This window comes from Crinia signifera, chromosome 6, assembly GCF_055691185.1.
Source record: "Crinia signifera chromosome 6, ASM5569118v1, whole genome shotgun sequence".
In the NCBI taxonomy this organism is placed as follows: domain Eukaryota; kingdom Metazoa; phylum Chordata; class Amphibia; order Anura; family Myobatrachidae; genus Crinia; species Crinia signifera.
In genome coordinates, this window is record NC_139222.1 from 208,470,000 (window position 1) to 208,494,012 (window position 24,013).

General features: G+C 46.7%; 1 protein-coding gene across 4 annotated transcripts in view; it reads right to left on the reverse strand.

Annotated features, from left to right (window-relative positions):
* DNAI2 (dynein axonemal intermediate chain 2) overlaps positions 1-24,013 on the reverse strand; it is a 53,968-nt gene that overhangs the window by 9,941 nt on the left and 20,014 nt on the right. For all 4 annotated transcript variants that reach the window (XM_083148738.1, XM_083148740.1, XM_083148739.1 and 1 more), the window contains exons 7-12: positions 22,473-22,612; positions 19,331-19,453; positions 17,854-18,077; positions 13,807-13,942; positions 3,538-3,684; positions 2,145-2,381 (exon numbers count right to left, since the gene is read on the reverse strand). In XM_083148738.1, the coding sequence (XP_083004864.1) occupies positions 2,145-2,381; positions 3,538-3,684; positions 13,807-13,942; positions 17,854-18,077; positions 19,331-19,453; positions 22,473-22,612 (1,007 nt within the window). The remainder of the gene's footprint in view (positions 1-2,144; positions 2,382-3,537; positions 3,685-13,806; positions 13,943-17,853; positions 18,078-19,330; positions 19,454-22,472; positions 22,613-24,013) is intronic.

Sequence of the window (24,013 nt, forward strand, 5' to 3'; positions counted from 1 at the left end):
AATATGTCCCTCCATCCACCACAGAAGACTGTAAGCCCTGAATATGTCCCTCCATCCACCACAGAAGACTGTAAGCCCTGAATATGTCCCTCCATCCACCACAGAAGACTGTTAGGTGGCCATACACACGCAGATTTATCTGCAGATCTGTCTGGTTGGAACAAAAACATGATTATGGATGAGAGCAAATGACAGTTGAAATGCTGGAAAACTGTCAAACTGTCACTCATCCATAACCATGTTTTTGTTCCAACCAGCCAGATCTGAAGATAAATCTTACTAGTGTATGGGCACCTTAAGCCTTAAGTATGTCCCCTTATCCACCACATAGGACTGTTAGTCCTGAGTATGTCCCCCTATCCATCACATAGGACTCTTCGCTCTAAGTATGTCCCCCTATCCACCACGTAGGACTGTGAGCTCTGAGTATGTCCCCCTATCCACCACATAGGACTTTTAGACCTGAGTATGTCCCCCTATCCACCATATTGCAGCCACGGTATTGCAGCTATGATAGGACTGGAATTGCAGCCACGGTATTGCAGCTATGATAGGACTGGAATTGCAGCCACAGTATTGCAGCTATGATAGGACTGGAAGTGCAGCCACGGTATTGCAGCTATTACAAGACTGGAAGTACAGCCACGGTATTGCAGCTATGATAAGACTGGAAGTACAGCCATGGTATTGCAGCTATGATAAGACTGGAAGTACAGCCACGGTATTGCAGCTATGATAAGACTGGAAGTACAGCCACAGTATTGCAGATATTATAAGACTGGTAGTGCAGCCATAGTATTGCATCTATGATAGGACTGGAAGTTCAGCCACGGTATTGCAGCTATGATAAGACTGGAAGTGCAGCCATAGTATTGCAGCTATTACAAGACTGGAAGTGCAGCCATTGTATTGCAGCTATTATAAGACTGGAAGTTCAGCCACGGTATTGCAGCTATGATAAGACTGGAAGTGCAGCCACGGTATTGCAGCTATTACAAGACTGGAAGTGCAGCCATAGTATTGCAGCTATGATAGGACTGGAAGTGCAGCCACGGTATTGCAGCTATTATAAGACTGGAAGTGCAGCCACGGTATTGCAGCTATGATAAGACTGGAAGTGCAGCCACGGTATTGCAGCTATTATAAGACTGGACGTGCAGCCACAGTATTGCAGCTATGATAGTACTGGAAGTGCAGCCACGGTATTGCAGCTTTTACAAGACTGGAAGTACAGCCACGGTATTGCAGCTATGATAAGACTGGAAGTACAGCCACGGTATTGCAGCTATGATAAGACTGGAAGTACAGCCACGGTATTGCAGATATTATAAGACTGGTAGTGCAGCCATAGTATTGCATCTATGATAGGACTGGAAGTTCAGCCACGGTATTGCAGCTATGATAAGACTGGAAGTGCAGCCATAGTATTGCAGCTATTACAAGACTGGAAGTGCAGCCATAGTATTGCAGCTATGATAGGACTGGAAGTACAGCCACTGTATTGCAGATATTATAAGACCGGAAGTGCAGCCATAGTATTGAAGCTATGATAGGACTGGAAGTGCAGCCACGGTATTGCAGCTATGATAGGACTGGAAGTGCAGCCACGGTATTGCAGCTATGATAAGACTGGAAGTGCAGCCATAGTATTGCAGCTATTACAAGACTGGAAGTGCAGCCATAGTATTGCAGCTATGATAGGACTGGAAGTACAGCCACTGTATTGCAGATATTATAAGACCGGAAGTGCAGCCATAGTTTTGAAGCTATGATAGGACTGGAAGTGCAGCCACGGTATTGCAGTTATGATAGGACTGGAAGTGCAGCCACGGTATTGCAGCTATTACAAGACTGGAAGTGCAGCCACGGTATTGCAGCTATGATAGGACTGAAAGTGCAGCCACGGTATTGCAGCTATGATAGGACTGAAAGTGCAGCCACATTATTGCAGCTATAATAGGACTGGAAGTGCAGCCACGGTATTGCAGTTTTAAGTGGTGTGAAAAATGTCAAAAAGGTAAGCTCAGAAAGCATTTTATTCAGTAAGTGCATCTGTACACAGTAGAGCTACAAGTATCTAGACTTGTCTATGGATCTGATACAATAATCCCTTATGGAAGGGGTAAAACAGCCTGTGATAATACCTCTTTATCCTCTCCTTGACGTTTCTTCTCCTCTTGTTCTTGTCGCTTGCGCTCAGATTCTATTATTTCAAAGAATTCTTTTTCAGCCTTGGCGATCATCTCCTCTATGTTCTCCTCAGGCTTATCATCTTTGGCTTCCTCCTCTTTGCCTGGCTCAGCCTTGCTGCGTTCCTTCAGGCGCATCTCTCTGTGCCTCGCCTCCAAGATCTTCTCTCGCTTTGTTTCACGTTCAAACATCTGAATACAAATGGGGATAGTAAGTCTGAAATGTAAGTAAAAGCCAAGATTTCAATGTGTATGAGTTTTATTAATAGATACTGACAGATGGATATTTCTTTCTCTAGATGAATACATGACTATCTGCTTCCTGACTGACACAGGTATACCGTATGCATTATTTAATCATAAGTGATTGCTTGATATACTGTATTTTCATCTCTCTTCCTAATATACACTTTTTTTACGTCCTTAGCACACTAATACAGAGTTGAAGGCGATTTGGCCTCGCTACACCATTCCCCTTTTTCCTTGATCAACAGTTGCCTCCCCTCCAACGACGCTCCTCACAATCACCTCTATCTGTCAATTAGGTGATCGGAATACAGTAATGCGATCACAGGGCCTGTCCTACACATGCGTAGAGCCAAGTTATTCAGGTATATCAGATTTGCAGTCAGGATCAGTAAATCTACATCCACAAAATTGAGGTGACAAACCTCTATTTTAAGGAGCACACTCAGTCGCCACCACTATCCTGTTCTCAAGTGCTCTGATCCTGTCAATCTGGTTGGGGCTTAGGGGACAGTGCATGCAAAGACACAGGACCCTTTTTGCACGTGCGCCATGTCCCTACCATCAGACTTGTACACTAACCACTGAGTAAGCGTACCAGTCTGAATCAAGCCCATAGTGCAGACATATTCTTCATCGCTGTTTTTGACTTAATGGAGCTTACAATCTATATTCCCTACCACATATACATATACCCACACAAACACAGTAGGGCAGGGGTGGCCAAACGGTCCTTGAGATCTACCAATGGTCCATGTTTTCCCGACCACCTAGCTGGTGCACAGCTAGAGTCATTACTGTCCCATTTTCAAACATGCTGCATTCATCCCTACTATAGAACCACAGGTTGCCTGAGAAACATGAACTGTTGGTAGATCTTGAGGACAGGTTCGGCCACCCCTGTACTAGGGTTATTTTTTGTTGGAAGACAATTAACCTAATAAAACTAATTAATATATAATTGGATTGTCTGAGGAAACTGCAGTCCGGGGAGAATATAAAACTTTACAATAGAGGAAATTGATCCCATGACCTCAGTGCTGTGAGGCAGTAAAAGTGGTACATTTCACTGTGAATTACAGTCAGTTATACAGAGACTTACAGCAGTTGCAAGATTCTTCTCATTTCTCTGTATTGTGCACAGTCCAGATGACAGCTCCAGCAGAGTTGTCAAACCCATTTTAGAGCCGCAGGCTACAAATCGTCCATTATCTTGTAAGCGGAGACTGTAGAGGGGATCATCACACACCTACAGATGTAAAATATAAGATACACTGTGCCAATGTCAAGAGCAGAAAATATGTTTAAGTGCCAGTATCAATATAAAAAGAAACTAAATTATTCTATTACTCTAGTAAAATAGTTTAAAACATTCTAAAAAAAAAAGGAGTCTCAAACAGATTATGGTTCTTTTTCTGATTGACTCGCAATGCTGCGAAATCCAGACGCTGCCTGCCGTCTGCACGTCTGCCCCTCCCTGACCTTCCGCAGGCATGCGAATGGATGGTTTGCATAATTATACATTCGCAGACTCCGGGGCAGCGACCATTGACTGATTTCTTCAGCGCTCGCAGATCTGAGACACCTCTATGGTGTCTCTGATCTACGGGTGCCCTGTGCGAGGGCAGGGCGGGCTGCTGACATCCTCTGATGTCAGCTGCCCGCACCATCGAGAAATTACCATTGTAACGCCCAGTGAAACGCTGGCGTTCCCATAGGCTAATTCCCCGGCCCACCGGTAGGGGACTATACATCTGGGGTCAGAGACAGTAGGGAGCCTATTCCCCTGGAGTCAGAGACAGTAGGGAGCCTATTCCCCTGGAGTCAGAGACAGTAGGGAGACCATTCCCCTGGAGTCAGTGACAGTAGGGAGACCATTCCCCTGGAGTCAGTGACAGTAGGGAGACCATTCCCCTGGAGTCAGTGACAGTAGGGAGACCATTCCCCTGGAGTCAGAGACAGTAGGGAGACTATTCCCCTGGAGTCAGTGACAGTAGGGAGACCATTCCCCTGGAGTCAGTGACAGTAGGGAGACTATTCCCCTGGAGTCAGTGACAGTAGGGAGACTATTCCCCTGGAGTCAGTGACAGTAGGGAGACCATTCCCCTTGAGTCAGTGACAGTAGGGAGACCATTCCCCTGGAGTCAGTGACAGTAGGGAGACCATTCCCCTGGAGTCAGTGACAGTAGGGAGACTATTCCCCTGGAGTCAGAGACAGTAGGGAGACTATTCCCCTGGAGTCAGTGACCATAGGGAGACTATTCCCCTGGAGTCAGTGACAGTAGGGAGACTATTCCCCTGGAGTCAGTGACAGTAGGGAGACTATTCCCCTGGAGTCTGTGACAGTAGGGAGACTATTCCCCTGGAGTCAGAGACAGTAGGGAGACTATTCCCCTGGAGTCAGTGACCGTAGGGAGACTATTCCCCTGGAGTCAGTGACAGTAGGGAGACTATTCCCCGGGAGTCTGTGACAGTAGGGAGACTATTCCCCTGGAGTCAGTGACCGTAGGGAGACTATTCCCCTGGAGTCAGTGACCGTAGGGAGACTATTCCCCTGGAGTCAGTGACCGTAGGGAGACTATTCCCCTGGAGTCAGAGACAGTAGGGAGACTATTCCCCTGGAGTCAGTGACAGTAGGGAGACTATTCCCCTGGAGTCAGTGACAGTAGGGAGACTATTCCCCTGGAGTCAGTGATAGTAGGGAGACTATTCCCCTGGAGTCAGTGACAGTAGGGAGACTATTCCTCTGGAGTCAGTGACAGTAGGGAGACTATTCCCCTGGAGTCAGTGACCGTAGGGAGACTATTCCCCTGGAGTCAGTGACCGTAGGGAGACTATTCCCCTGGAGTCAGTGACCGTAGGGAGACTATTCCCCTGGAGTCAGTGACAGTAGGGAGACTATTCCCCTGGAGTCAGTGACAGTAGGGAGACTATTCCCCTGGAGTCAGTGACAGTAGGGAGACTATTCCCCTGGAGTCTGTGACAGTAGGGAGACTATTCCCCTGGAGTCAGTGACCGTAGGGAGACTATTCCCCTGGAGTCAGTGACCGTAGGGAGACTATTCCCCTGGAGTCAGTGACCGTAGGGAGACTATTCCCCTGGAGTCAGTGACCGTAGGGAGACTATTCCCCTGGAGTCAGTGACAGTAGGGAGACTCTTCCCCTGGAGTCAGTGACAGTAGGGAGACTATTCCCCTGCAGTCAGTGACAGTAGGGAGACTATGCCCCTGGAGTCACTGACAGTAGGGAGACCATTCCCCTGGAGTCAGTGACAGTAGGGAGACCATTCCCCTGGGGTCAGTGACAGTAGGGAGACCATTCCCCTGGGGTCAGTGACAGTAGGGAGACCATTCCCCTGGGGTCAGTGACAGTAGGGAGACCATTCCCCTGGGGTCAGTGACAGTAGGGAGACCATTCCCCTGGGGTCAGTGACAGTAGGGAGACCATTCCCCTGGAGTCAGTGACAGTAGGGGACCATTCCCCTGGAGCCAGTGACAGCAGGGAGACCATTCCCCTGGAGTCAGTGACAGTAGGGAGACCATTCCCCTGGAGTCAGTGACAGTAGGGAGACCATTCCCCTGGAGTCAGTGACAGTAGGGAGACTATTCCCCTGGAGTCAGTGACAGTAGGGAGACCATTTCTCTAGAGTCAGTGACAGTAGGGAGACTATTCCCATGCAGTCAGTGACAGTAGGGAGACTATTCCTATGCAGTCAGTGACAGTAGGGAGACTATTCCCCTGGAGTCAGAGACAGTAGGGAGACTATTCCCCTGGAGTCAGTGACAGTAGGGAGACTATTCCCCTGCAGTCAGTGACAGTAGGGAGACTATTCCCCTGGAGTCAGTGACAGTAGGGAGACTATTCCCCTGGAGTCAGAGACAGTAGGGAGACTATGCCCCTGGAGTCACTGACAGTAGGGAGACTATTCCCCTGGAGTCAGTGACAGTAGGGAGACCATTCCCCTGGGGTCAGTGACAGTAGGGAGACCATTCCCCTGGGGTCAGTGACAGTAGGGAGACCATTCCCCTGGGGTCAGTGACAGTAGGGAGACCATTCCCCTGGGGTCAGTGACAGTAGGGAGACCATTCCCCTGGAGTCAGTGACAGTAGGGGACCATTCCCCTGGAGCCAGTGACAGCAGGGAGACCATTCCCCTGGAGTCAGCGACAGTAGGGAGACCATTCCCCTGGAGTCAGTGACAGTAGGGAGACTCTTCCCCTGGAGTCAGTGACAGTAGGGAGACTCTTCCCCTGGAGTCAGTGACAGTAGGGAGACTATTCCCCTGGAGTCAGAGACAGTAGGGAGACTATTCCCCTGGAGTCAGTGACAGTAGGGAGACTATTCCCCTGGAGTCAGAGACAGTAGGGAGACTATTCCCCTGGAGTCAGAGACAGTGGGGAGACTATTCCCCTGGAGTCAGTGACAGTGGGGAGACTATTCCCCTGGAGTCAGTGACAGTGGGGAGACTATTCCCCTGGAGTCTGTGACAGTAGGGAGACTATTCCCCTGGAGTCAGTGACAGTAGGGAGACTATTCCCCTGGAGTCAGTGACAGTAGGGAAACTAGTCACCTGAAGTCAGTGACAGTAGGGAGACTATCCAACTGGAGTGTCACAAACCGTGGGTCTCAGCCCCGTCTGAGACCGCGTCCATTACCTTCCCGGTGGTCAGCGTTGAGAGTAAGGCCTCTGGTCGCTGTTAGTGTCTGGCGAGATGTCCCATGTTATGCTGGTGCTGACCCCTGTAATCGACATGCCGGCACGCTGGACTCCGCGCGTCATGGGCGCCGCCATGACACATGCGCTCAGCTGACCAGAAGGTCCAATCCCGCTGCTCAGCCAGGGTAACCTTTGACCCACACACCTGCATACCTCTCAGGTATGCTCACTCTTTCCCTGTACTGATTGGTGTTGCTGCAGCTAGCCAATCAGCACGCAGCAGGGGGGATATATTCCGGCCTCTAATCCTCAGTCATTGCCTTGAACTTGTGTTCATCTGATCCCAGTACCTCCTGAGTTCAGCTGTTTCCAAGGCTCCTGGTTATCCGGATTCCCCATGTACCTCTCGCAGTTCCTGCAGCTACTACCTGGTTTGTCATCCCCAGAAGACTCCTGCTATTCCACTCTGCAGTCGAGTAACTGATTCCTGCTAATCATACTTACCTGGTATACCATCTCCAGAAGCCTCCTGCAGTTCCCATCTTGTAGTTGAGTGATCCCCGACGACCTCGCTGTCGACACCTGTGTTGACACTTTCACACTGTGCCATCTAGAGACTGTTCCACCTGCCAGTGTCTCCAGTGTCATTGCTTACAGTCATCTCCGATTCTCACAGCTCCAGTCCCAGCCTACGTCCAGAGGGCCAGGGCAGGGGGCCGCGACCTGCCTGTCAGACGCAGCCAAGTCCATATCCCCTTGCGGGGGTCCCTGGTGAATACCGCTGGCAGGTTAGACTCCGCGACTCTGCTTTTGGTCTCCGTCAACACTCTGGTACGCAAGGTCTTTCCCCTGTGCATGTCATACATCACGCCTCCAGCCTTCCGGTACTCAGCGCCCTCCACTGGCCCACCACGGTCCGAGTCGGGAACACAACAGACCCCAGACCTGACAGTAAGTTCAAGGCCGAGGGACTCGGCTCAAGACCCAAGTGTGGGACCAGCGGTTCTCCAAAATGTTGCTGCCAGAATGGAGACCCAAGAAGCCACTCAGCAGCAGGTGATCAAATTCTTGCAGGATGTCTCCAGCAGGTTGGACACCCTGCAGCAGTCCTTGTCGACTTCTATGTCAACTTCCCATGGAGGATCAGCATCACCAGCTCCACCTTCTCGTCTCCAACTGCCAGCACCCACCAAATACGATGGCGACCCCAAGACCTGCAGAGGGTTTATCAATCAGTGCCAAATCCAGTTCAAATTGGTTCCTCATAATTTTCCCACGGCCAGAATTAAAATTGCATATATTGTGTCATTATTAACTGGTTCTGCATTAAAATGGGTGTCACCTTTATGGGAGAGAGCAGATCCACTGCTGGCGGACTATGACCAATTCATCCAGACCTTTCGCCGCATATTCGATTTGCCAGGTCGACCCGTGTCAGCAGCTACCGACATCCTCCAGATCAAGCAAGGGCCCCGCCCCATGGGGCAGTATGTAATCCACTTTCAAACTCTCGCGTCTGAATTACAGTGGAACAATGAAGCCCTGACAGCTGCCTTCTGGTTAGGAGTCTCTGACCGGATTAAAGATGAGTTGGCATCTCGCGATCTTCCTGACCAATTGGAAGATCTTATATCTCTATGTGTCAAGATTGATCTACGTCTTCGTGAGAGAGGACTAGAAAAACACAAGAAGTTAATTCCCAAAGTTTCTCCCAAGATTCGTTCGGAGTCTCCTACGTGTGAAGAACCAATGCAAGTGGGTAGATAACGACTGACTCCCGAAGAACGTACCCGTAGGCAGCACAATCGTTTGTGCCTATATTGTGCTGCTCCCAGTCATTTCATTAACAATTGCCCTGAGCGTTCGGGAAACGACCGAGCCTAACCTATAAGGGAGGAGTCAGGTTGGGTCAAGTGGCTAAGTCTCCTCCAGAATATGACTTTGTTTTGCCCGTATCGTTGGATACCCCTGCCGGTGCCTATTCCAGCACCGCCTTGGCAGATTCCGGTTCAGCCGGGAATTTGATTTCACAAGACCTGGTTACTAAACTGAAGATTCCTATGGAACCGTTATTTCCACACCTAGCTGTTACAGCAGTTGATGGCAGCAGAATTCCAGGCAGTAAGGTCCGTTTCTGTACCAGCCTCCTCACCCTTAGAGTTGGCATGTTGCATCAGGAGCAGATCAAATTTCTCATCATTCCCAAATCTTCTTATGAAATCGTCCTTGGTCTTCCCTGGTTTCGTCTTCATAATCCCAACATCAATTGGAAGACGTTACAGATCGAGCAATCGAGTTCTCATTGCCAACAGCAGTGTATCAAGTCAGTGGTGCCCACTCGTTCAGCCAATGCGAAAGTTCTTCCTGAGCTCCCTGAAGTTTACAGTGAATTCGCTGATGTGTTCTGCGAGCAGTCTGCTGATACTCTGCCTCCTCATCGTAATTGGGACTGTAAAATTGATCTTCTTCCCGGGAAATTTCCTCCTAAAGGTCGAACTTACCCTTTGTCTGTTCCTGAAACTCAAGCCATGTCTGCATACATACAGGAGAATCTTCAAAAAGGTTTTATCCGGCGCTCAAGTTCCCCAGCAGGCGCAGGTTTCTTTTTCGTAAAGAAAAAAGATGGAGGCCTTCGCCCGTGCATCGATTACCGAGGTTTAAACAATATCACAGTCAAGAACAGTTACCCGCTTCCTTTAATTACCGAACTCTTTGACCGAGTGAGGGGTGCCCGAGTCTTCACCAAACTGGATCTCCGTGGGGCATACAATCTGATATGGATCCGTGAAGGCGATGAGTGGAAGACAGCATTTAATACCCGGGATGGTCATTACGAGTACCTGGTAATGCCATTCAGTCTCTGCAATGCCCCAGCAGTCTTCCAGCAATTTGTAAATGAGGTCTTCAGGGACATGCTCTACGTTTGCCTTGTGGTATACCTCGATGACATCCTCATTTTTTCAAAGGACTTATCCTCTCATCGAACCCAGGTCAAAGAGGTATTGTCTCGTCTTCGGTGAAACAGACTGTACGGCAAGATTTCCAAATGTACCTTTGAAGTTCCTTCCGTGCCCTTTCTAGGTTACATCATTTCTGGCTTTGATTTACGTATGGATCCAGAGAAATTGGAGGCTATTAATGGGTGGTCACAACCCACTTCCCTCAAAGCAGTCCAACGCTTTATAGGGTTTTCCAACTACTACAGGAAATTCATTCGAGGCTTCTCCACACTGATTGCACCCATTACCGCACTCACCAAGAAAGGGGCTAATCCAGCCAGCTGGCCTCCAGAAGCCGTCGCAGCCTTCCAGTTTTTAAAGCAAGCCTTTGTCACCGCTCCTATCCTGTCTCAGCCCGATGTCGACCAGCCCTTTTTTCTTGAGGTGGATGCCTCTAACATAGGAGTAGGTGCTGTACTATCCCAGAAAAACAGTGATGAAAAACTCCACCCCTGTGGGTTCTTCTCTCGCAAGTTTCTTCCAGCAGAAAGAAATTATTCCATTGGAGATCAAGAATTGCTTGCCATCAAACTATCCCTCGAAGAATGGAGATATTTATTGGAAGGTGCCAAGTTCCCCGTGACGATCTTCACAGATCATAAAAACCTGTTATACCTCCAGTCTGCCCAGTGTATGAATCCTCGACAGGCTCGTTGGTCCTTGTTTTTCTCTCGTTTCTCTTTCAAATTATTATACCGTCCAGGCACCCAGAATGTAAAAGCTGATGCTTTATCTCGTTCCATGGAAGAAGATTCAGATCTGGAGGAGAGTCGGCCCATTCTTGATCCCATCGCTTTTGCTCCCACACAAGTATCGCCTGTGCCTCCTCCTGGTAAAATCTTCGTTCCCACTGAACTTCGTCAGAAACTACTCTCCTGGGCACACAAGTCATTATTTTCTGGGCATCCTGGCGCCCAGGGGACATTAAAAATTCTTCAGAGATCCTACTGGTGGCCGCAGATTGGCAAGGAAGTGAAGGAGTTTGTGGCCTCATGTCCAGAGTGTGCACAGCACAAAGTGTCCCGACAAGCTCCAGCCGGTCAGCTCCATCCCTTGTCTATTCCATCCCGTCCCTGGACTCACATTTCGATGGACTTTATCTGCGACTTACCCAAATCTCAAGAGTACAACACCATATGGGTAATAGTTGATAGATTTTCCAAGATGGCCCGATTCATTCCATTGCCCGGGCTACCATCCGCTCCTAGTCTGGCTCAGCTGTTTGTACAACATATCTTCAAAAGTCATGGTTTGCCTAGTGAAATTGTATCCGATCGTGGGGTACAATTTGTAGCACGGTTTTGGAGAGCCCTGTCTGATGCATTCCAAATAAAATTAAAGTTTTCTTCAGGCTATCACCCCCAGTCCAACGGCCAGACAGAAAGGGTAAACCAGGATCTGGAGACTTTCCTACGTCTTTATGTATCATCCTCTCAAGATGACTGGTCTAGACTCCTTCCATGGGCTGAATTTGCCCATAACTTCAGGTACCACACAACCACTGGTCATTCCCCTTTCTTTACAGTTTATGGTCAACATCCCCGGGCCCCCAATTTTGAAGAGTTACCTGCGATAGATGTACCTGCAGCCGCAGCCGCTGTTAACCATTTCTCTCAAATCTGGAGCGAGGTTCATTCCAACATCAAGAAAGCTTCAAAAAGGTACAAGTTTTTTGCAGATCGCAAGAGAAGTGCTGTTCCTGAATTGTGTCCAGGGGATAGAGTTTGGCTTTCTACACGGAATCTCAGGCTGAGAGTTCCTTCTATGAAATTTGCTCCCAGATTTATCGGCCCTTATACTATTATACAGAGGATCAATCCTGTGGCGTATAAGTTGAAGTTGCCCAAATCTTTTACGCATTCCCAACTCGTTTCACATCTCTTTGTTACGTCCTCTCATCCTGAATCGCTTCCATACTTCCTCCCCATCACTACCCAAAGTCCGAACCAGCAGGGGAGTAGAATTCGAGATAAACAAAATCATTGATTCTCGTCGGAGGTATGGGCGTCTCCAATACCTCATTGATTGGAGAGGATATGGTCCTGAGGAGAGGAGTTGGGCAGATGCGTTTCTTTTCCTTTCGTTTCTTTTCTCTTTTCTTTTTGCAGATGCAGAAGATGTGCATGCCCCCCGATTACTCAAGATGTTTCACGAAGAGAACCCGTCCAAGCCTAAAGGGTGTTCGGTGCCCACCCTAAAAGGGGGGGGGTACTGTCACAAACCGTGGGTCTCAGCCCCGTCTGAGACCGCGTCCATTACCTTCCCGGGGGTCAGCGTTGAGAGTAAGGCCTCTGGTCGCTGTTAGTGTCTGGCGAGATGTCCCATGTTTGGCTGGTGCTGACCCGTGTAATCGACATGCCTGACACATGCGCTCAGCTGACCAGAAGGTCCAATCCCGCTGCTCAGCCAGGGTAACCTTTGACCCACACACCTGCATACCTCTCAGGTATGCTCACTCTTTCCCTGTACTGATTGGTGTTGCTGCAGCTAGCCAATCAGCATGCAGCAGGGGGGATATATTCCGGCCTCTAATCCTCAGTCATTGCCTTGAACTTGTGTTCATCTGATCCCAGTACCTCCTGAGTTCAGCTGTTTCCAAGGCTCCTGGTTATCCGGATTCCCCGTGTACCTCTCGCAGTTCCTGCAGCTACTACCTGGTTTGTCATCCCCAGAAGACTCCTGCTATTCCACTCTGCAGTCGAGTAACTGATTCCTGCTAATCATACTTACCTGGTATACCATCTCCAGAAGCCTCCTGCAGTTCCCATCTTGTAGTTGAGTGATCCCCGACGACCTCGCTGCCGACACCTGTGTTGACACTTTCACACTGTGCCATCTAGAGACTTTTCCACCTGCCAGTGTCTCCAGTGTCATTGCTTACAGTCATCTCCGATTCTCACAGCTCCAGTCCCAGCCTACGTCCAGAGGGCCAGGGCAGGGGGCCGTGACCTGCCTGTCAGACGCAGCCAAGTCCATATCCCCTTGCGGGGGTCCCTGGTGAATACCGCTGGCAGGTTAGACTCCGCGCCTCTGCTTTTGGTCTCCGTCAACACTCTGGTACGCAAGGTCTTTCCCCTGTGCATGTCATACATCAGGCCTCCAGCCTTCCGGTACTCAGCGCCCTCCACTGGTCCACCACGGTCCGAGTCGGGAACACAACAGACCCCAGACCTGACATGGAGTCTGTGACAGTAGGGGACTATTCATCTGGAGACTGGGACAATAAGAGGATTTCTCCACAGCAGTCTGTAACTGTAGGGGAACTAATCCATAGGAGACTGTGATAATAAGGGGCCTAATCCACAGTAGTATGTGACAGTATATGGATTGTTCCATGAGACTGTTGTTTAGAGTTTGTACAGACAGCCGCATTCAATCCAGAATTGATCCCGATGCACGGCCCAGTGGCACTGGGGTCGAAAACAGGAATAGGCTGTGCAGGCAAGTCTATTTCTGCTTCGGTCTGCTAGATCGAAAAGAGATCCATGCTTCTCTCCCTCCTGCTGTGTCCCGGCAGCCGCTGATTTCAAATCAATATCGGTGGCCTCCCACATTGCCATGTGAACACACCTTAAGAAACCAATGAGGTAAAAATAAATCTAGATTTTATGATCTGCAAATTATTGGCACACAGGGTACTCTGAGGTGAACTTGATCAGTTTCTGTAAAGTCATATCCCTCTCACCCATTTGTTACAGACCACACATCAGTACTAACCTTTAGACTCAGAGTGGGGTTGTTCTGTTTGAACAGATAGTCCCAGACATCCAGGGTCCCATCCATTTTGGTGGTCAAAAACACAGATGGCCGTACTGGACTCCAGGCAGCATCTGTTAAGTAACTCATGTGATATCTAAAGGATGATGACAAAGATCTGCTGGGTATTCTAAACAATATATGTTTTATACTGAGAAACAATCATCAATTAATTAAATACTTCACTTTACCAATATTTATAAAATAACTGATTACCTGTACTGTACTTATTAATAAGAATAGATTAATGTAAAACCATTGCCATACAGTGGAGACAGCCATTTTGTGTGCTGAACCATTACATATGAGATTGGAGGCTATTATTTTACCAGAAACCAGTGCCTTATGAGAAACTCCATTTTTGCCCCTGCTTACTATTTATTTGATAGACTATGGGGGAAATTTACTAACAAAAATACGCCTAAAGCGTGGTTACCCATTGACAGAGTTATTGAAATCTAAACAGAGAGTTCTCGCACTTCCTCGTGAGCAGGCATTGGCACCGGCCTCCAGAGTCAGCGAGGAGAAGGTGGTCTGGGTCAATGCCTACCATCCCAAGAGCACAGCCATGAATCGGATGGCTAAGGCTCATTGGCCAATTGTCAGCTCTGACAAAGCTTTAAAAGCATTACATCGCAAGAAGCTCATGTGCGCTTACACCAGAGGTAGAAACCTCAAGGACTACCTTGTCAAAAATGATATAGTGGACCCAGTCCAGACCCCCTCGTATTTCTTTGGGACCCCCAAAGTTGGCTGCTACAAATGCAGCGGCTGCACTACTTGCAGCCACATGGTCACAGGCGACCAATTTTGTCACCCTTATTCGGGGAAACCCTTCAAGATCAGGCAGCGGGTATCTTGCACATCTACTCATGTGGTCTATTTGATTGGGTGCCCGTGTGGTCGACATTATGTCGGTAAAACCACACGGGCATTCAAAGAAAGAGCTGCAGCACATCGCTCAGCAATTAAATTAGCACTACTTTCAGGGGTTGGGGACCAACCAGTGTCCCGCCACTTTGCCTTAGCCAGGCATCCTCTGGCATCTTTGAGGTACAGAATCATTGAACAGATCCCCAAACCCAAAAGGGGTGGGGATAGAGATCTGTTGTTGTGTCGTGCGGAAAGCAGGTGGATATACCGGCTCGACACATTGGCCCCCAAGGGCCTGAATGAACATGCTGGGTATTCATATTTTTTATGAAATTACCCCAAGTTCATATAGTCCATTGGTATATGGCGCCTGCTTTCCAGCCTTTATTTTAAAATTGAGGTGTTGCTATCAGTATTATATATACACATGCCTGCAATGTCCACACGTTTGAATTGCCCGTTATTTAACTGTGTTACCATGGTGACCCATTATGCAGCTGACTGTCACCATTTACTATGCTGAAGCCGTCACTATGTGGGCGGTTACTTTGGGCGGACTCTATAATTGTTTGCTATTTTAAATGCATTATGTCTGTTTTAATATTCATTTTTTCTTTTCTCATTATTACATCTGAGTTGTGTTTGACTCAGTCTTATTACTTTCAATGTGCGGCTGGTCCCGCTTTACATTGTCTTAATCACTTGCGTTTGTATTTTCACAGTGTGGGCAGTTCCAGTTTGCCCTTCGCGGCTTCAGCGTCGTTCCGTCAGGAATGACGTCATGTTACTGCGCCGGGCGGGACGCCGAGGGAGCCCGCGAACGGAGATGGATTCTGCATATAGGTATGTGTGTCACTTGCTTTCAGTTGTCTTCTGCACCTTGATAAAGGGCCCGCAAGGGCTTGAAACGTTGGGATACCCCTGGCAGTTTGTGTCTTTTATTCGAGTGCCGCCATCACCACGCTATTAAAATAGGTGTATTTGTATAATTAAATACGCCTATTTTAGGCATATTCCTATTTTCTTCATTTACTATGCCAAAAAATATGAGTAATCCTATTCGTATTCATGGCACATTCGTATTCGTATTTACGAATGTATATGAATGTATCCTAATTTACTAAGAGGCTGTGTTTTAAATACGGCTGCTAATTAGCGGGATACGGCTGCTAATTGTCGGCCAAATACGCCTGGAAAATACACTTAATTTTCCGGGCGTATTTGGCAGAAGCCTGCACGGATCAGTCAGATCCGTGCAGGCTTCAGTGTAAAAAAAACTCCCTGAAAAATAAATAAATAATTTAAAAAATTGGCTCGGGGTCCGTCTCCCGCGGCCATAACCAACCCCGGGCTTAAAGACCTGGTCCTGGTGTCAAAAAATCAGGGAACAAAAGTTGTTGGTGTTCCCCGTATTTTTTAAAACCAGCACCAGGCCCAAGGCTCAGTCCTGGTTCATCAAATACGGGGGACAATACGAGTTGGAGTCCCCCGCATTTAGTGAACCAGCACCGGGCCCAACCAGCCAGCAGGGTAATGCCACAGCCGGGGGACATTTATTATATAAGGTCCTGCGGCCGAAGCGTAACCCCTACTGACCGGTCATCCGGGGCAGGGGCATCCCTGGGGGGAGTGGGGACCCCCCCCAATCAATGTTTAACCCTGTCTAGGCTAAAGCCGGGGGCTGTCCCTGGTGGCCCATGACGATTTTTAAAATTATTTATTTACACTGCAGCCTGCACGGATCTGACTGCTCCGTGCAGGCTGCCAACTTGTATTTGTATTTAGCGGCCGTATATACAGCCGCTAAATATGAATACGAATCAGCCAGAATACGACTGGCTACACCATCGGCCAAATACGAATCCATAAATATGGTAGATTAGTAAATCTGCCTTATTTATTAATCGTATTTCGGCAAAAATACAGCCGTTGCCAGTCATATTCATTCATATTAAAAATGTGAATACGACTGAGTTGTATTCGTATTCTTAGTAAATTTCCCCCTATGTATTATAAATAGTGGATCATGCCACCAAATGGCTTTCTCTGTTGTATGTGCTGAGTGTATTCATATGAAACAATTTGGTACTTATGTAGTAACTGGGCTGCCGATTTTGAAATCGGGTCCATCGCATCGCATCGCACCCGACCAAATCGCATGCGATGCGATGCGATGGACCCGATTTTTCCATAGGATTCAATGTTAAAATGGACTGAGTCCATTTTAACATGGAATTCAATGGGAAAAAGGGGTCCTTTTCATACCCCTACTATCCAAGTGGGCATGGAGTTGGATATAAACCTGTGGCGAGCGTAGCGAGCCACCGAGCCCGAAGCGTGGCGAGCGTAGCGAGCCCCGCGAGGGGACACAGAATACCGTCCGCTCGCCACGCTTCGGGCTCGGTGGCTCGCTACGCTCGCCACAGGTTTATATCCAACTCCATGCCCACTTGGATAGTAGGGGTATGAAAAGGACCCCTTTTTCCCATTGAATTCCATGTTAAAATGGACTCAGTCCATTTTAACATTGAATCCTATGGAAAAATCGGGTCATCGAATCGCATCGCATCGCATCGCATCGTATGCGATGCGATGCGATATCGCATCGCATCGCATCTGATTGTATGCCTTAACTTAAGGCATACAATCAAAAAATCGGCAGCCCAGATACTACATAAGTACCAACAATTTTAATGAATCATGTCATGACAAATGGGTATTTTGACCAAAAACTAATGCAGAATGTACCAAAGAGTAAGCTACAGAAGTCTAGACAGCCCTTAGAGACCATGGGAAATGTGAACTAAGCATTGTAAAGAGATAAAATGGAGAGATGAAGTAGCAACCAATCAGCTTCTAACTCTCATGTTACAGTCTGTGTATGACAGGAGCTGACTGGTTGGTAGTTTCTCTCTCTCCAAGACTTTGAATGTTTCTAACCCTCTAATAGGGTAACAATGTATGATTTGAGTGCACTGTCTGGAAACTGATATTGGAGGAAGGGTTGAGCCCGGGCCGGGGCCCACCCGGAATACTCCTGTACGACCTTGCTCCTACTTCTCTTTTAGCTCACACTCTCAATATCACAGTGAATATTTGTACTCCTCCCACCCACACTTCTATCTAGCAACTTACTTTGTCCACATGATAGAGGATTCCCGTGAGTCTTCCGACCAGATTCGGGCTGTCCAATCTCCAACTGTGAGGAAATTTTTGGGAAAAAAAGGATTTCTCTGCACAGCATATATGGGCCCGTGATGGCTACTGTAAGTACAGACAATCTTTTCAGCTGGTGTCTTGGCCTTTCGGTTGCAGGATATCACCATGCCCTGTTCTGTTCCTACCATAAACTTGGTTGGCTAAAGGAAACGACAGAACAGTTGCAGCACATTGTATTATAATATGACTATCCGGCTTATAGAGTTCTATCTGTCATCTATATTCTGACTTCAGTTCATCCGGACATCACACATGTATAGAATATAGGAGCCATACACATCTAGCCATAACATTTTTCTACCACAATATCTGATCAGACATTGACATAATTACTGTTTGATTCATATGTGAGTGGTCACATGCTTGCTGCATTTACTGGCAATGTCTACTTATGATCAGATCTCATTTCAAGCACGTCATCCTTGAGCATCTCATTATTCCATACGCAAATTGAACTAGAAACTTGTTTTTAATATGACACTGACATCAAATATCCATGTATTTTACCTCCAAGGTTCCAATTAGGTATTCCATTATGAAATGCCCTGCCTTAGGGGTCTACCTACTAAGCCTTGGAGATAAATAAAGTATCGTACATGTAGGGGAAATGGGGGAGTTGGGGATATGGGTATTCCGCACACAAACTAGTGCCCCTATATATTCAATTCTTTCAGGGGTTCACAGGATGCCGCCTTATTCATTCTGGCGGGGGTGCCATCCAGGCAAATGTCGTATAGAACAAAGGGAAGTAGAGAAAGATTTGCTCTGCGGATGCACTCCAAAAGGACAGAAATTGTTTAGTACATTAAAAACTTTAAGTCTTTATTTCAAAAATTATTAAAAGGTTTTTAATAATTTTTGAAATAATGACTTAAAGTTTTTAATGTACTAATCAATTTCTGTCCTTTTGGAGCGCATCCGCAGAGCAAAACTTTCTCTACTTCCCTTTGTTAGATAAATAAAGTAGAAAGAGATGTAGTACCAACCAACCAACCAGCTCCTGTCATTTTTCAAATGCAGCCTGTGCAATAACAGCTAGGAGCTGATTGGCTGGTCTTGTATTACTATCCACTTAATCTCTCTCCAAGGCTTAGTAGCCCCCTAAGTAAGTCATGCTGCCCATATTGGTAACATGTTCCTTGAGTAATTATGGACAGACTACAAGACTTAGTTAGAATAATGAGGTGCTTCTTGCTTTGAGCAGATGGCTGATCACCTTGGTGTCATGGAGAGGTGGCACAGCCTAGGGTGCCCATTACCCTAGTACTGGTCTTGCTAGTGACTCTCATGCAGCAATACTAGTTTATGGACTTATACTTACATTAGAAATCACCTTGAATAGAACATCACATCCTTAATAAAATAATAGAATAGAATATAAAAAGACACTCACTATAGTAGGCTCAAACTCCAAAGAGATGCCTCCCAATGCCAAATCAAGGTTTCCTTTCTTTGTGATATCCAGAACTAATTTTTCTGTTGGTTCACTCATTTTTCGGATGTCCCACCACAAGACCTGCAGATAAAAATCATAAATATAGAAATGAAGGCAACCTCAAAACACACACATTAGGGTAAATATAGTAAAGGTTCTAAAGGTTCTAAAAATGAAAGAGGTGATGTTGCTCATAGCAACCATTTAGATTTTGTCTATCAGTTCTCTTTAGCATCCGAGAAAATGATAGACAAAATTTGATTGGTTGCTGTTGGCAACATCATCACTTTTAGAACCTTTAGTAAGTTTTACCCCAATCTCTTTTGCTTATCAGATGAGATCTTACAATTATCACTACATTATTCCTAATTAATCTACCTACATCTTTAAAACAACTATACTGTAGGATAATCTAATTATCACAGGTAATTGCTCCATTGATCACAGGTAATTGCTTTTGCCTGGGGCTATCTAATGAGCCCCGATAAACTGGTGCATGCCGTGGCTTATCAGGAATTTTGTTTCACTTGCCTCAGACAGATGAAACCAAATACCCAAAAGCAGCCTCGTTTTCCTGTAAAAAGGAATCTGTGACCGGCGAAACAGAAATGTCTCATTGAACCTGTGTTTTGTCATGCTACATTTTATGCAGAAGTGACCAAATTGCATAGTGTGAAAAAAAATAATCTATTTTTCCAGGTAATTGGGCAAGTGCATTGATCCTCAATAAGCAGGGCCACCGTGACCACTAGGCAGCTATAGGCATTTGTCTAGGGTGCCGGCCACTGGAGGGCGGTACTGAGCCACCGCGGAGAGGTACCATAGAAAGCGGGGAGCAGGTGAGTCAGTGAGCATCCCTACCCCCCCTCCCGCCCAGATCCAACCCCCACGTGGAACTCAAGTGCCCGACAACCCCCCCATGTGCTGCCCGCAAACACCCCCCCCCCCCCGGGCACGTATGGCGGGTTTCCTGGGGCGCAGACAGGGTTTGCACCGTCCCTGTCAATAAGCAATCTCTTTCCAGATTGTACTTCATTTATCATGTTTGTAACATGTAGCTCATACTGCGTGTATAATGATCTTGAAAAAAAATCTTTGAAATAGTGTACACATGGTGCCAGGTATTTTCTATTCAATCCCGATGCTATCCAGTTTGAATTGGGATCAACTCGCCCGATGCAGTGTACTCATTCAATTTAGACTATATAATACAAATCTGTACTATATAGTCTTGCCTGCACAGTCTATTATTATTATTATTAGTATTTTTCTATTCGATTTCTATGTCGCAGAGCCGTGCATCGGGATCAAATCGAAATCGAATGCGTTCGATTTCCGTTTTATTTTAATTAGATTTTGCTTATATAAGCAAAATTTAATATAAAAATAGACTACATCAAACTATGTGTACGTCCTAATATTGTTTGGGCAGCTTTAGAAGGTATGCAATGTGCCGCCGCTATTTCCGACGTAGGAAATAGCAGCGGCTCCATATTCATTGCTGTCATTAACGACAGCATTGATGCAGGATCCACGGCCGTTATCGGCAGAACGGGCCCGACAGCTTCTGAAGTCGGGCCCGTTCTGCCGATAACGGCCGTGGATTGTCGTTATTCGTGCCGCATATCGACAATCCACGACCGTTTCCCCTTTGCGCCCATCGGCAGGCGGGACATTGAATCCCGTCTGTCGTTATGCAGTTAATCTGACCGCAAACGGGCCAGGATCACGGCTGTTGGCGGGGATCGACAGCCGTGATCCCAGATTGCATACCCCCCTTAGTGTACAAATTGGGATACATGATTTTTCATTGCTACATTAGTTTTGGTCCACTAAAGCCTTCCTTCCAGAACTTAGGGGTAAGGTTCTATTGAAGATGGGATGTTGCCCATAGCAACCAATCAGAATCTACGTCTTATTTATTTTGCACCTTCTAGATTATAATAGATAGAATCTCAATGGTTGCTATGGGCAATATCACATCTTCAATAGAACTGTCATCTTAGTAAATTTACCCCTTGGGCGTTTATTTACAGAGATGAAAGTTCTATTGAAGATGTGATATTGCCCATAGCAACCAATCAGAATCTACTTCTTATTTATTTAGAACCTTCTAGAAGATAATAGAATCCAACATCCCATCTTCATTAGAACTCCCATCTTATTAAATAAACCCCTTGTTATCAGCAAGGCAAATAAAAAAGCTTTAGAAAGTAAATCTGAGCCTAAATGGCTAATTATACAGAGTAAGTCCAAATGGGTGCCGGATGGCTCCCCGACAGTCGGGATTCCGACAGTCAATACTCCGACGTCGGAATCCTGACTGCTCCCTCGTGGGGGTCCACGACCCCCATAGAGGGAGAATAAAATAGGTGGCGAGTGCTCGCCACCGTGCCCGCAGCGTGGCGAGCGCACGAGCACGCAAGGGGCTTCATTGCGCTCCCCCCTATTAAGAAGTGACATCTAGCCATTTTTATTGTGTATTTTTTATTGTGCATTATTTACCGTGTATATCATAAGCTGTATCTTTTATATTGATGTTTATTTATTTTTGATTATATATAAAAGTATTAACTTGATCAGTATGTCCGGCTTATTTGTTTATGCACAACAGGCACCACCCGATTATTTAAGTTCATTATAGCAGATGTAACGTGCAGAGAGAGTTACATTTGGGTGGGGTGTATTGAAACTGAAATCTAAATTGCAGTGTAAAAATAATGCAGCCAGTATTTACCCTGCACAGAAACAAAATAACTCTCACAAATCTAACTCTCTCTGCACATGTTACATCTGCCCCACCTGCAGTGCACATGGTTTTGCCCATTTTGAGAACAAACTTGTACTGCGATCAGATCTGAATAAGGGCCATTGAACATTTGTAACTTGATGTGTTTTCTTTTTCATCAGTGCTTATTAAATTTACTTGCATTACGATAAACCTGAGTTGAAATTGGGAACCTCATTTTGACTTACCCTGTAGAGGTTAATAATAATTATACAATACATGCAATATAAAATTAATACATATAGCCATTACAAAAGGCCTCCAAATTGAATCAACTTAAATAATTCCACTATAAAGAATACTTATATTCACCTGCCCATCTGTGGAAGTTGAGAAACACTCGGTGCCAGTTTTTGACTGCAGCCATATGACCTTGTAGACAGGATCACGGTGGCTATGTTCAATCACAGACAGTTCCACTGGCTGTCCACCTTTCCTGGTGTCCCAGTATGCTTGAAAAGGAGGACAGGACATTGTGTTTCCAATCATTTTTTCACTGAGAAAGAGTAAATCAATATACAAGCAGATCAAAATTTCTAAGCGTCAGGTTGCTCACCAATGGGCGTCGCCAATAGATTTTGTGTTGAGAACGCATCCAATTTGATGCTACCAGACACTGATACCCCCAGATAAAAATCCGGCAAATCTGACAGTGTAATTCTGAGGTTTATTTAATGGGAGACATTTGGAATAGTGAATTTGGTTCTGAAGCATGGTTTCTCATTGGGATTATAGCAGTTGTGAATTTAATCAAATTATAGGATGCAGTCCCACTGGGAAAATGCTGCAATTGGACCAATGTGCCCAAACTGATATTTTGAAAATTTACCGAAGAGATTCCAAGTTTGATTAATATGAAATTAGGGGGCATGACCTACTATCGTGGTACTCCTGCGAGGCCACATCCCCCATTCTTTCCTCTATGGGGGCATGGCTAGCACTCTGAGAGTTGCTGGCCATGCCCCCAGCCTCTCTGAATAGACGCTGTGCCATTTATACACATGCCACCAGCAGTGCCAGTTACACAATGCCCCCAATACCCGCAATAATTGCATAAACACAATGCCCCACAGCAGTGCCAGATAAACAATGCCTGCCGGATTGTGGTGCCACTCTAAAGAAACACCCTAGTGATGGGTATAGCCACATGGGGTGCAACCAATGAAAATGGGGGTGTGATATAGGTATGCCCGCACAGTGCCAGGTATGCCACCACAGTGCCAGAAACACATAGGCTTCCAGTGTGCCAGAATTTCCCAGCAGCAGCACAACTCACCATTGTTGCTCCTGTTGCTGCCGAGGAGTCAGGTGTCCCCCTGCTGTTTGTCTTCTCCTCCGTCGCTTCCCTTCTGAAGGGAGGAGAGCATGGCACATTGCGTGTCTCTACTTCCCCTCACTGTGTCTCTGTGACTGGGCCATCAGCCAATCAAAGACCGCATGACAGCTCCTGATTGCCTGACAGTCCGTGAGCTCTGATTGGTTGATGGCCCGGTCACAGGGATACAGTGAGGCGAAGGAGAGACGTGCAAAGCGATGTACTCCCCTCTGAAGGAAAGCGGTGGGTGATGGAGGGAAGGGCGGCTGCAGAGAAGCCAAGCCACTGCAAGCTACCAGTAGCTCACAAACGACGGGTTGGTGACCACTGGTTTAGGGTATGACTATCTATCCGACACTACTGTGTGGGGAATGACTGCCTATCCTGCAGCACTGTTTAGGGTATGACTATCTATTCTTCACTACTGTGTGGTTATGACAGTCTATCAGCAGTGCAGTCATTCCCCCACACAGTGCTGCAGGATAGACAGTCATACACAGCAGTGCAGAATAGACAGTCATACCCCACACAGTAGTGT